General features: G+C 33.2%; 1 protein-coding gene across 1 annotated transcript; it reads right to left on the bottom strand.

Annotated features, from left to right (window-relative positions):
- Positions 1–11250: 11250 nt before the first annotated feature.
- Positions 11251–12387, bottom strand: LOC132296084 (protein FAR1-RELATED SEQUENCE 5-like). Its single transcript, XM_059794324.1, has 2 exons — positions 11491–12387; positions 11251–11331 (listed from the first exon to the last, which is right to left on the bottom strand). Exons 1-2 carry the CDS (start codon positions 12385–12387, stop codon positions 11251–11253), a joined length of 978 nt encoding a protein of 325 aa, XP_059650307.1.
- Between the last annotated feature and the right edge of the window lie 1339 nt (positions 12388–13726).

The raw sequence follows: 13726 nt of genomic DNA, 5'->3' as shown, positions 1-13726 counted from the left end.
GATGCGAAACCGCAGGTATTTGCCGATGTTGCATTCCAGCTTTCAATTCTGCATTCTCTTTTTTGAGAGCCTCAATCAAGTTCATCAACTCCTCAAGCTTTGTTTGCTGGACAGCCTCCATCGGATTGGAGCTTTCACCTATCATTATTCCTGAACGGAGTAAAGGCATTAATCTCAAGTTCGCGAGTAAATCTGAGCTTCGTGAGTGGGAATTTTTCAGATCTGGTTTCGAATTCTCCGGATTACGCTCACCGCTTACGAGATCTGAATTGTCTGAACTCTAAATCCGTCAGATCCCGCACAATCGAACAACTCGCTGTTGCGTAGATCTGAAGCCACTTCTGCCAAAGCTTCAAGAATTGTAATTCCTCCAGAGTAGGTCACAATCGCTCAGATCTGGATCCAAATCCCAAAGATCGAGTCTCGATCAACCGAATTGGTCTGAATCCACTCGATATTCCTCATTAATCAACCAAACTTCCATACGATTCCCACAGACGGCGCCAATTGAAGATGCAAGAAATTCGTTCTCCCTTTCTCTCTCTAGAATTCTTACACTTCAACCAAAAAGATCCCCCTCTCTTTTCCATTCCGCTCGTTATTTATAGATATTTACAAGATATTTACAAATATTGACTGACTGCTGGATCTGGGCCTGTTCCTCCATAAGTCCTGGTCACCTTTGATGGGCTTACTCTCGTTCGGCCCATATGGCAGTGTCTTTATATGGGCTGACCCAGCTGTACGGACCGGATGTAGTGCTTACAAGTCAGATCCGGCCCATGTCGTTCTGGGCCTCCTCATATATATATATATTAATATATATATATATATATGGTAGTATAACAACGCCATCTGTATATATTGATTAATAGTGTAAGTAATAAATACATATATGGTAATATAGGAATTTCATATCATTGAAACTTTAACAAATTTAGTTATATAAAGTAAATTCATATGGAAATCGTGAATTAGGAAAACAAATTCGCGAATTGTAAAAATTGAATTCGCCAATTTTGTGCCAATTACTCCTCTTTGGACGAATTGTAATTCAATTCAAATAATCAAAATTAGAAGCGACAATTTTTTTTTTTTTCTCTTTCTCATTAATGAGAACTCTAATTTACATAATTCACTTAACGATTTTTATAATTGTAGTTTGATTTGGTATTTTTAATTACGGTTAAATTTTAAAGAGATACCCAACAAAAATATAAAAAAGTTGAAAAAATGCAAAGATAATATATATATATATATACACGTGTGTGTGTATAATAAAAAATATTAGCACAGAAAAGCAAATTAGAGATACAAAGAGAAACCTAGTATATATAATTCTTTGTTCTTTCCTTTTTCCTTTAATTGCTAATTCGTTTAGTTTGGTAAAATAAAAAATGCAAATGCATAAAAGTAACTTATACTAACTTGAATTCAATGTAATCTTTTTCTAGTGAATAAGAACTTTAATTTACATAATTCACTTAAAAGCTTTTTAATATTGTATTTTGATTTTATATTTTCTAATTACGATTTAATTTTAAAGACAAACCTAACTAAGATATAGAGAGTTGTTAAAAAACATAGAAAGTGCATAAGAGTATATATATATAGTAGTGTAATTATTTGTTCTTTTCTTTTCTTCAATTGTCAATTTATTTAGTTCAATTTGCTAAAATAGGAAACACAAATGCATAAAAGATTATAGTGTAATATGTGTTAAATTAAAGGACATTAATGTCTTTTTAGCTATTGACATATCAGATTCGAGATGTATCACTGCTCAACAAGTAGTAAAGTATAATATGTATTAAAATAGAGAATATCAATGCATTTTTAGTTTTTGCACGTCAAATTCAAGATCACATCTCGAATTAAAATTTGAGTTGTGTAGTGCCAATTTTTATTGCTTTTAAAAAAGCGATGACGACATGGTATCATTAAGTAATTCAATATTAAGCTATAGTGGTAGAATCTACTGAAATAATTGTATTAATCTTACTAATAGGATGAGAAATGATTGGTTACTAATTTGTCCGGAAATGCTCTCATATGGGACCATCATATATATGTACCAATCACAAAATATATGAGATTTTTTCTTCCCGCAATATCTCAAGACTAAAGAAAAAGTTTCATGCATTATGGTTCCATTTGTTTCAATATAAAATATTCTTTTTAAAAAATATATATATTTTTTAATTAAATTATTTTTTATTTTTACTTTATCGATAAAGGACTACGTCGAGGTTAAGGTCAAATCCATCGGGTTCGGCACGTAAAATAACTTGTCGAAAATTTATGGATAAAATTTTTTTGTTAAATTTTAATATTTTTTTTTCGTAAATATTTTACGACAACCAAACACAAAAAAAATAAAAAAAATATTTTCTAAACAATATTTTACGTCCAAACAAACAGAGCTGTGTGATTTGGTTATAAAATTGTCATTAGGTAGTTGCCTATAAAAATGCTCCATAGAGACTGCCGATGAAACTTAGATTTCATTGTTTCAGTCAAACTCAAACCACCGGAGGTACAAAATTACCATTCACTTGCAATTTTAGGAAACCATTGGCGATTCATTAGCGGCTGAGTTTTTGCTAGCCAATTTCATGATTGCCGATAAATTGTCGGTTTTATGTACTTTTTTCGATTATTTTGATAATTGGTGATTCCTTCAAGTCGGGCTGTGAATAAATTAAATGTTCGACAAACTGCTCGTACTCAAACTCAATAATTGTTCGGCTTGTGTTCATTTATTTCTTAAACAAATCAATTTCAAAAAGTAATGGAACTTGACTTGTTTGAACATAAAAATATTATTATTATTTATTATTATTTTTTTGGAAAGGTAAAGGTTAATTTTATAAATAAAACAAAAACAAAAACCCAGTCCAAATGACAAACAAAGATAACCCAAAAGAAGCCCAACATGACTAAATGTGAGTCCCAACCCAACAAACACACGTGACAGTTAGTCACAATTACGGTGAAACAGCCATTGAGCAACCAATTGAAGCATCCATCGACAAGAAGCTTTAGTATTCCATTCGGACCATTCCTAGTCCGGTGTCAGTGGAGGAGGACGAAGCACGGACCAAGAGATGTCCTGTCCCAATCACTTACAATTCGCCTATTAATTGGAGAATCAAGAGGAGGATTAACTATCAGTTTGAATCGAATTGATTCCACAATTTTGTTCAAAATTGAGTTTGCAGAGAGTCTTTTCTTCTTGAAGATCTTATGATTACGTTCTGACAAGATATTGTAAACCAGAAATGTAAGTGCCAACCGAGATGTATGTGCTTGCCTTGCCCTTCCAATGGTGTGTAGCCCATGCAACCAGATCATTTCACGAGGGAAGAATGTGAAAGCCACAACGTGATTGAATAAAAGTCCAAATGGGCGAATAGAAAGAGGATTGGAAGAAAAGATGGTTGTGTGATTCTAGAACCAATTTGCATAGATGACAAATGTTTGGTGCATTCGGGAATGATGTGCAGTCCCTATCTAATGTGGCCAGTCTTGATTGAATAGTAAGCCATATGATGATTGAGTATTTGGGAATCTTTGATTTATACCAAACCAGGTGTGTCCAAGGGAGGGAATGGATCAAAATCGTCTCCGGCGCAACAGTAAATCTGTTGCAGCCGGTGAGCAATGTGCGGTGGAGATTGTGCCACGTCACTTACTAATAAGAGGACAAAAACTGGGTTAATCGTTTTTTACCAAATACATATTATAAGTATATATACTAGACAAATTTGGTGGATACGTATTACAAGCCATACATACACAGACAAAGTGCACTATTTGTATTTGTTCGTTGTTCTCGTCTTCGGATACTGAGACAATTTTTGAAGCGACTGAAGGTGGTGTTTGAAGTAAAGAAGAAAAGTCCGATTTTGAAGTGACTAAGGTGGATGAACTGAAGAATCCTTCGATCGTGAGGAATTTGTTTCCAATCTTGAAGCAGTATGAAACCCAGAAGGTATGATTTGTATCAAAATTTGTATTGTGAGTGGTATTAGGGTTTCGTTTACAGAGAGAGAGTAAGCTTGAATCTATTGTATTTTGTTCCCAATCTTGAAGCCGTATGAAACCAGCAAAGAAAAAGATCGAGACCCTCTCAAATTAGCTCTCCAATCCCCAAAATCTCCAATTAGAAACCCTAATTTGAACAGATATTTCTACGAAACCCAAAATCTAATTTAGAAAGAGAGAGAGTGAATAGAAAGAGATGGAGGGGAGAGAGAGAGAGAAATAATTAGAGAGTCGAGTTGCAGAGATAAGGAAAGTATGAAGAAAATTATGGAGATCCAGGGTGTAAAGGTCGTGGGATTTTGAAAGCACTCCAATATTTATAAGTGTAATAAGAAAATGAGAGTGTGTGTTGTGGGGGACCAAAATCAAATCGTGGGACCAAAATTGTTGTGTGCCGTGTGAGTCATTGGGTGTAATTTGTCTTTTTCGTTTGAAATGCCATATATATATATATATATATATATATATTTATGTTTATCATCTTTGATGTGTTTTTATGCAAGATCTGTTAGTAAAAGACATTTTGTGGTCTGTTTGAACGCATATAAAAAACTGTTTCTCAGATCTCTCAAATGCTGTTCTCTTCTACAAGTGAAACAATATTGCACTTTCATCATTCTTAGCTTTTCCTTTTGATTTCTGAAGCATCAATTTCTTCTTTCAACTGTTATTTGTTCTGCGTTTATTAATTGGACAAAAAAAGGGTCTGACCCAACTAAACCTAATATACATCATAAGTAAGTATATATCACTTTCAAGTAGTTGGATTCCATTTCAACATATGAATATTGATACATGTATCTCTTAAAATAAAATCTAATATTTATAATTATACAATGCAAAAAAGGGAAAAACAAATTTGAATTGAATAATCCCAAAAACTATATGAAGTAAACGTCCCAATATGTCAGTGTGGATAATCCCCATCTCTAAGATTACCACATCCCAACTTAGTTCTAGTGTGTGTTGTGGGACCAAAATTGATGTGTGCTGTGTGAGTCATTTGGGTGTCCCAGCTGTTTTTTTCGTTGGAAATGCCTTTTATATATATATATATATATATATATATATATATATATATATATATATATGTTCATCGTATTTGCTGTGTCATTTAGGTGTAATTTGTCTTTCTACTGTTAATTATCTTCTACAAGGTAGTTGGATTCCATTTCAACATATGAATATTGATACATGTATCTCTTAAAATGAAATCTAATATTTATAATTATACAATGCAAAAAAGGGAAAAACAAATTTGAATTGAATAATCCCAAAAACTGTATGAAATAAACGTCCCAATATGTCAGTGTGGATAATCCCCATCTGTAAGATTACCACATCCCAACTCAGTTCTAGTGTGTGTTGTGGGACCAAAATTGATGTGTGCCGTGTGAGTCATTTGGGTGTCCCAGCTGTCTTTTTCGTTTGAAATGCCTTTGAGTTATATATATATATATATGTTCATCGTATTTGCTGTGTCATTTAGGTGTAATTTGTCTTTCTACTGTTAATTATCTTCTACAAGGTAGTTGGATTCCATTTCAACATATGAATATTGATACATGTATCTCTTAAAATAAAATCTAAAATTTATAATTATACAATGCAAAAAGGGGAAAAACAAATTTGAATTGAATAATCCCAAAAGCTGTATGAAGTAAACGTCCCAATATGTCAGTGTGGATAATCCCTATTTCTAAGATTACCACATCCAACTCAGTTCTAGTGTGTGTTGTGGGACCAAAATTGATGTGTGCCGTGTGAGTCATTTGGGCGTCCCAGCTGTCTTTTTCGTTTGAAATGCCTTTGAGTTATATATATATATATGTTCATCGTATTTGCTGTGTCATTTAGGTGTAATTTGTCTTTCTACTGTTAATTATCTTCTACAAGGTAGTTGGATTCCATTTCAACATATGAATATTGATACATGTATCTCTTAAAATAAAATCTAATATTTATAATTATACAATGCCAAAAAGGGAAAAACAAATTTGAATTGAATAATCCCAAAAATTGTATAAAGTAAACATCCCAATATGTCAGTGTGGATAATCCCCATCTCTAAGATTATCACATCCTAACTCAGTTCTAGTGTGTGTTGTGGGACCAAAATTGATGTGTGCCGTGTGAGTCATTTTGGTGTCCCAGTTGTCTTTTTCATTTGAAATGCCTTTTAGTTATATATATAATTATGTTCATCGTATTTGCTGTGTCATTTAGGTGTAATTTGTCTTTCTACTGTTAATTATTTTCATGCTCGGGCGACTCCTGTGTTGTCGTAGTACTTCGTGTTATTTAAGGTGGTGTATTGGCTAACTGTGAACTTTAATTTTTGCTGTTCGAGATGTATATTAAAGGAAGCGTGACATGTTGGTTTGTGTAATGCAAATGTTACCAACGATGTACATATTTAGTACTTGTAAACTTTTATTTTGTTTTTTTGCTGTATGTCTAAACTTTTATTTTGTTTTTTTGCTAGATCTCTTTTGAATGAAGCGTTTCTCTTATTTCACTTCTATTATACATATGGCAATTTGTAATGACTATGGGACATATTGTTTTCTGTAGTGGAGATGTTACCAATGATAAACACTTTAATATTTTTTTGTGCTGGATGTCTTTTGTGTAGTGGAGATGTTAACAATGATAAGCACTTTAAATTTTCTTCTTCTAGATGTCGTATGAATAAAAAGTGACTCTTGCTTGACATATCATTTGGGTTGATAGCATGCTATGTTTTTTACTATTTTACACATCATTCAAATAAATTTCATTAATATTGAGTCGGAGATACTAGAAAATTAACCTTACATCACCTAAAGTTTACATAAAGCAAACAGAGATACTAGAAAAGCTAAAACACTCATAAAAAGTGTTACCCTAGCTAGTAGCTTAACAAATTCATGTGTTGCTTCAATTACTCTTACACTTGATATAAGTTGTCCAGATTCATATTTAATTTTATCAACATCTTCCACCAAATTATCATACTCGATCATTCCTTCATCCAGTGGTAGGTGCTGTGGTCGAGTTACTATTTCAGTGATATTGGATGAAATGGGGTAGCACCACTCCCAAAAGCTGCATACTTTTTGTGGATGATGACATACATAATACAGCTTCCCTGTGTTCTTCCCTTTCTCTGTAATTCTAACGTCTGCTTTTTCTCCACACCCACAATATTTAATTGCATACCTTAGGTCTCTAAACTCACCGGAACTAACCTGTCCGAGGTATTCAAATGCATAATGAAAAAATATATAACCATATATAACAAATATGTATAAATAATGGATGAAAACATTGAAGTAGGAATGTTTTTTGTTGCAATAGAGACTTGTACTTACAGTTCTTGGATGACCACCACTGTTGGTTGATGAAGCATGGAATAAGCAGATATATAGAAGATTGAGGAAAATAGAAGTTGCTATGTGAAATGAGATAATTTTGTACCTATATATAAGGGATTTTGACGTATAGGGGTTTTCAATGGTAACAAAGTTTACAAACGGTCATAATGGTAGTATATATATATATATATAGGTGAAAGTACTGATGCAAGTCTCAAGTGAAAGTACTGATGCAATGAAGTACTTACTAGGAAAATGACTTTGAATGCAAGGTAGGAAAATGTTGAGATTTACACTAGGAAAATGTTAGGATGCAAGGTAGGAAAATGTTAGGATTTACACCAGAAAAATGTTAGGATGCAAGGTACGAAAATGTTGGGATTTACAGTAGGAAAATGTTGGGATGCCATGTAGGAATATTTTGGTGACGTGTATCGACAAATAATATGTGATTAACAGTTGTGATATGATGAAAACGGATTTACACATTAGTTGAGCTTGCTGAGAACATGTTTAATAATTTAGTTGTGGGAGAACATTTCGTTGCTGAGTATGTTTGCTTTTATAATGTTGAAAGTTCTGATGTTGGTGGTTGCTGATATGACCAGCAATTAGTGATGTAATTGTGATATCTTTATAATGTTGAAACTTCTGATGATTAGTCCGCCACTTATTCTATTTAATGCAACAATACTTCTGTCCTAGCTGGTGAGGATAATTTGGGATACAACTTGGGAAAATGTTGGGATGCAGCAATTTTGTGTGTTGAGATACACAGTATGAAAATGTTGGGATTCATCATACGAAATTATTTGGATCCTAATGTTTGCCAATTTTGGGATGCTAGTAGGGACAAACTTGGGATGCACTTTAGTAAATTTTGGTAACGCACTGACTCAAATTATTATGTCATTAACAGTTGTGATATGATGAAAATGGATCATATTTGAAGACCTTCATACACCTATGTATTGCTTATGAATTTGTGTTTTCATTTTTTACCAAACCCCTGACTGAATGTACTGTTGCGAAGGTTTAGTTAATGTGATGTTATGATCAAGTTAACTTTTAGAGAATCTAGTTTAAGTAGTGATTTAACTATGAACGTCACACTTCCATGTTAGTATACTGAGATGGCCGAAAGTTTACTCTACCACTTATCAACAATACATCTGTATGACCCACCAGGAAAACATTGATTTACACAATTCAGTTTGAGTAGTGATGTATGTAATTATCATAGTGGGTGAGAGAATATTGAATTTAGTATATATGAACATCAAAACTAAAGACTTAATTTCACAATATAGTGAGTCAGCCGAAAGTTTAGTCCCTCACTTATTCTATTTAATGCAACAATACATCTGTCCCAGCTGGTCGGGATAATTTGGGATACAATTTGGGAAAATGTTGGGATGTAACAAGTTTGTGTGTTGAGATGCACAGTATAAAAATGTTGGGATTCATCATTTACAAAACTATATATTTACTTGTGAAAAGTGAAAGCAAAAAAACCAATAGTTTACCATAATTGCCAAATGCATATAACCACAAATACATAAAATCGTTTACAATAATTGGCAAATAACAGAAATATAAATTCCTCCGGTGCAACTTAACTATGCTAACCTACCAAACTAGGAAGTATATACAAACTTCATCCATACAACCCAATTCCCATTTGGAGGTAGCACCAACGCCAAACTGCACTTAACTATGGCAGACAAATTCATTCAAAAATTCAGAAAACCAAAAGCTCTTTCCTTTGTTTTCTTGCTGCAGATACCACAGTCATTGGTTAGCCCAATTAGAGGTGTATGTAATTTAAAATTATCTTTCGATACAGTGGGAGAGAATTAGACGAAGTTGACATGGATAAAGTAAAATACATAAACATTGCTTACTCAATATTTGAACAATTGTTGTTGAATTGGACGACTAATCTCTGAGTTTGGCAGTTGCGACATTTCAGTGGAAGTCAATTGCCCGAGGTTGGGAGTAGGTGTCTTTATTTATGACCGTGGAAAGAAATTGGAATTGTTAGATAAAATAAAGAAATAACTCATAACAGATAATAATATTGGTTTGGCTGACAAATCATATTAAAATATATACCATTTGACTTCCCAAATTAGCCGTGCACTATTCGCCATACAAAGAAGGAGTACTAAATAGTTCAGATGAAAACAACCGTGAATCACCAATAGAACTCTGCAACATTTTATAGTGTTCATTAGAAATTATGGGAATTAAATCTAGAAAGCGTGCTCCACTAATACAATGCAATTGATTCAACATAATTACCTGGTTACTTAATGGAGTAATAGGTTGCGGAAAATGAATACTGGGGCTATACGGAGGTTGGAAAGCCTGCCTATTATGCATTATAGGTGGTGGTGGCATATAACATTGATGATGTATACATTCACCTGGATTTTCATTGCCCTTTAACAAAAATTGTGTACTTCTGTTAGGTTACAGTAAACTTGTATACAAAATTAATGAATTGCACAACTATCACGAAAATTAAGTGTTGGATATGATATAGTCGTAACAATACTAACATCGACTAATAGATATGTTTGACTACAACTGCCACCTCCCACTTTGGAGACCATGTTATCATTCGCTTTCTAAAACATAATAACATTCAATTTTTATTCGATTCAGCACACAACCAGAAATGACAAATAAATCCATAACATTAATGTAAAACAAGGACCACAATAATGTAAGTACAATATGAAAAGTAAACTAAAAACTTTTGGTAAATACCTCAACTATTCTTTTCATACACTTACTCTTCTTCTTGGCATTTTTCTTAGTGGGAGATTTGCGCCTATGCATTTGTCGTTTACATGTATCTTTCGTCTTGACGCCCACGGGAATTATTCCATTGTTTTTTATCTCCCTATTATTCTGCATTTTACCAGCCTTTCTACTGCCAACCAAAGTACGACTACAACTTCTTTGGGCAGATTTGTTCCATTCCATTGCTTTTACTAATAAATCATTATATCCCTCGTTGTCTTCCGATGCAATGGAAGATATTTTGGTCAAAATACGACAAATGGTCCTGTGTCGTCGCCTTACCTCAAGTTTAGGATCCATTAACACTTCATAGCCAAGAATCTCATCTAAGTTCCCATCTCTGGCTTTCCTAGTCCACCTTCTTAATATATATCGAGAAGGCAATTCAGTGATATTCATACAATCCTTAAGGATTTTTAAAATATGACTGCACAAAAATCTATTCATTTCAAATTTACCACATGAATAAGATAATTCATCCTCAACTGTTCTAGTCATAGAACGTTGCATCCCATTACGACTAGTAACTTTATAAACACGTTGTCCATTGTTATCCATGTCACTACAACTATTAACATTATCACTCACACAAGCTGTTAAAAACTCTTCCTGGAAAAGCTGAAATATAACTTTTGTGTATGTCTCCCCCGCTTTAAGTAACATGTCACACTTTGATTTGACTTGCGGAAGCCTCTGCAGCAAACGGTACTGGGCTTCATACTCCTTGTAACGCTTATCCGACAACAGCCTATCAAAATGGGTGAAGAAATCAGGAAGAATGAGTTGCCTCGATAAGTATTCCTTCAAGCGAGCATTGAAACTTTCACTCAATTGTGTAGTGCACATTCTCGCACACCACGTATATTTAACGAATGCCATGGCCCATCTATGTCTCAAGCTAAACAAATGCTCAAACCATGTGTTACCAACAAGATCATACACCCTTAGCATTGAATCCCATTCTAACATAAATTATTTCTCCTCCTCAATTTCGAACATTAATTTAGATATCACATTTTTGATGCGTTCATCATGTTTAAACAAGAACCCAACATGCTTTTGTGCATTTTGCATTAGATGCCACGTACATAGATGGATGTTTTGTACCAGGCATGACCTAAAACATAAAATCATGTTTGAGTCATAACATTTAAAATAAACCCTAAAATCATGTTAGAATAATAAACATTTTCCCATTATTTACTTCATTGTATCAATTAGGCATTACAGGTATTTTCAGTATATGAAAAGGAGTGTAGATCTTAATTCAAGTTACTTGCATCAAAGCCTTTGCCATTGCTGCATCTTGATTAGTCAAAATTGTTTTTGGTGTCTTTCCGGACATCGCTTTCAAAAAAGTATCAAATAACCACACAAAAGAATCTCCCGTCTCATCATACATAAGGGCTGCCCCGAATACAGTCGTCTCCCGGTGTTGATTAACACCCAAAAACAATGCAAATGGACGGTTTCCATATACAAGTTTGTACGTAGTGTCAAAAGTTACAACATCTCCAAAATGGCCATAATCAGTTATCATTTTAGGATCTGCCCAGAACATATTGGTTATCATCTGTTCAACATCCAACTGTAAGGCATAGAAAAATGAAGGATCATTACAAGCATGAGTGACAAAATAATTGGTGAGCCATGCTGCCTCACCATATTGAAGCTCATTCTGTCTGCGGGTCCTTATATAATTTTGTTGGTCCAGCTTAATGTATCCAACTGATTCTTTACAACCAGCTTGCCTTGCCATTAACTCATATAAATTATGAGTTGCAATACTTGAATCTGAAGCCAAGTCTACATCAATGGCCTGGACGCTAGAAATACATCTCTGCAACGGCATCATGTGGGTGCATTCATCAATTATCAAGGGATGGTTGTGACTATCTACAAAATTATCAACTAAGTACTTTCCCTTTGCTTCATCATATTTACTATGTATTCGTGCACCGCAACCAGTTCTTGTTTCAGCTCGCGGAGTCTTTGTATATTTGTCCCTTCTATCCTTCTTCCTAACACCCTCCTTGCAACAAGTAAACAACCTCGTTGAAAGTTTCCCAGTTTTAAGGCTATTATTAAAATACTCCCTTCGGATGCTAAATCCAACTCTACCCCCATATGCATTATAAAATTCGTATGCCTTTTGTTCCGTATCAAACTCCATCTTAAACCTTGGTTTCCATTGATTCACTTGGAGCTCTATAACTACAACATTTGTTGTGTCTTCAATATCTATCTTCCATCGAAAGGAGTAAAATTTTTAGCCTATAACATAATTCAAGTAAAATTTCCTCTTTCTAACTTGTTGTACGTATATAAAATACACAAGATAATAGAAGAGCTTAAATTTAAAATATAGGAACACCAATGACCATATATCACCAATGAACTGCATAAAACATCTCTTCCAAAAATATAACATTTATAACTATACAATACAAAAAAGGGAACAACTGATTTGAATTGAATAATCCCCAAAACTATATGAAGAGCACGTTCCAATAGGTTAATGTGAATAATCCCCATGTCTAAGACAGCAACATCCTAACTATGTTCTAACATGCCTCACCAATGAAATATATGCAACCTCACTTTTGTGTTTTTTCTTTTTAAACTTCATTTCAACATATGAATATTGATACACGTATCTTTTAAAATAAGATCTAACATTTATAATTATACAATGCAAAAAAGAGAAGAACTGATTTGAATTAAATAATCCCAAAAACTGATGTGAATAATCCCCATCTCTAAGATTACTAGATCCCAACTATATCCTAACATGCCTGAGCAATGAAATATATACAAAATCAATTTAATTTTTTTTTTTTAAAATTCATATCAACATAGGAATTCATACACCTATCTCTTCAAATAAATTATAACATTTTTCATTATACAATGCAAAAAAGGGAATAATTGATTTGACTTGAATATTCCCAAAATGTGTTTCAAGTACACGTCCCAACATGTCAATATAAATAATTCCAATCTCTAACACTATAAAATCCCAACTCTGTTCTAACATGCGTGATCAATGAAATTTATATTTCAACATATAAACTGATACACGTATCTCTTCAAAAAAAATCTAACAATTATAATTATACAAAACAAAAAAGGAATAACTAATTTGAATTGAATAATTCAAAAAAGTATATTGACAGCACATCCCAATGTGTTAATCTAATCAATCCCTATTTCCAATACTTCAACGTCCCAACTCTGTTCTAACATGCCTACCCAATGATATATATATACAAAATCTCATATTTTACTTTGTTTCACTATATTAATTCATACAAGTATTTAAAATCAATAGTCAATCGCAAATATTATACTTAACTTCTATTAGGGAAAAATAACAGATAGATCATTGAATAGACTCTAAAAATTAAAACCAAAAAACATACCCAATATCAGTTAGTTGTAGAGAATGTGTTGTTTTAAAGTCTTTACCAAATTCCTCAACTTTGCCTTCACTTCCAAAGAAGAGAATCAAC

Source organism: Cornus florida, unplaced genomic scaffold (assembly GCF_030987335.1).
Source record: "Cornus florida cultivar Cherokee Brave unplaced genomic scaffold, ASM3098733v1 CherokeeBrave_3.0.0_Hap2_Chr02, whole genome shotgun sequence".
NCBI classification, from domain to species: domain Eukaryota; kingdom Viridiplantae; phylum Streptophyta; class Magnoliopsida; order Cornales; family Cornaceae; genus Cornus; species Cornus florida.
The sequence above is the reverse complement of the archived record's forward strand: the minus strand, read 5'-3'. Positions and strand labels throughout refer to the sequence as shown.

Excerpts from the sequence above, each read along its gene's own strand:
- LOC132296084 (XM_059794324.1), bottom strand. The coding sequence starts at position 12,387 with ATGGAGTTTGATACGGAACAAAAGGCATACGAATTTTATAATGCATAT. Across the intron at positions 11,332-11,490 it reads TGGCAAAGGCTTTGATGCAA|GTCATGCCTGGTACAAAACA; the intron begins GTAACTTGAATT and ends TTTATGTTTTAG.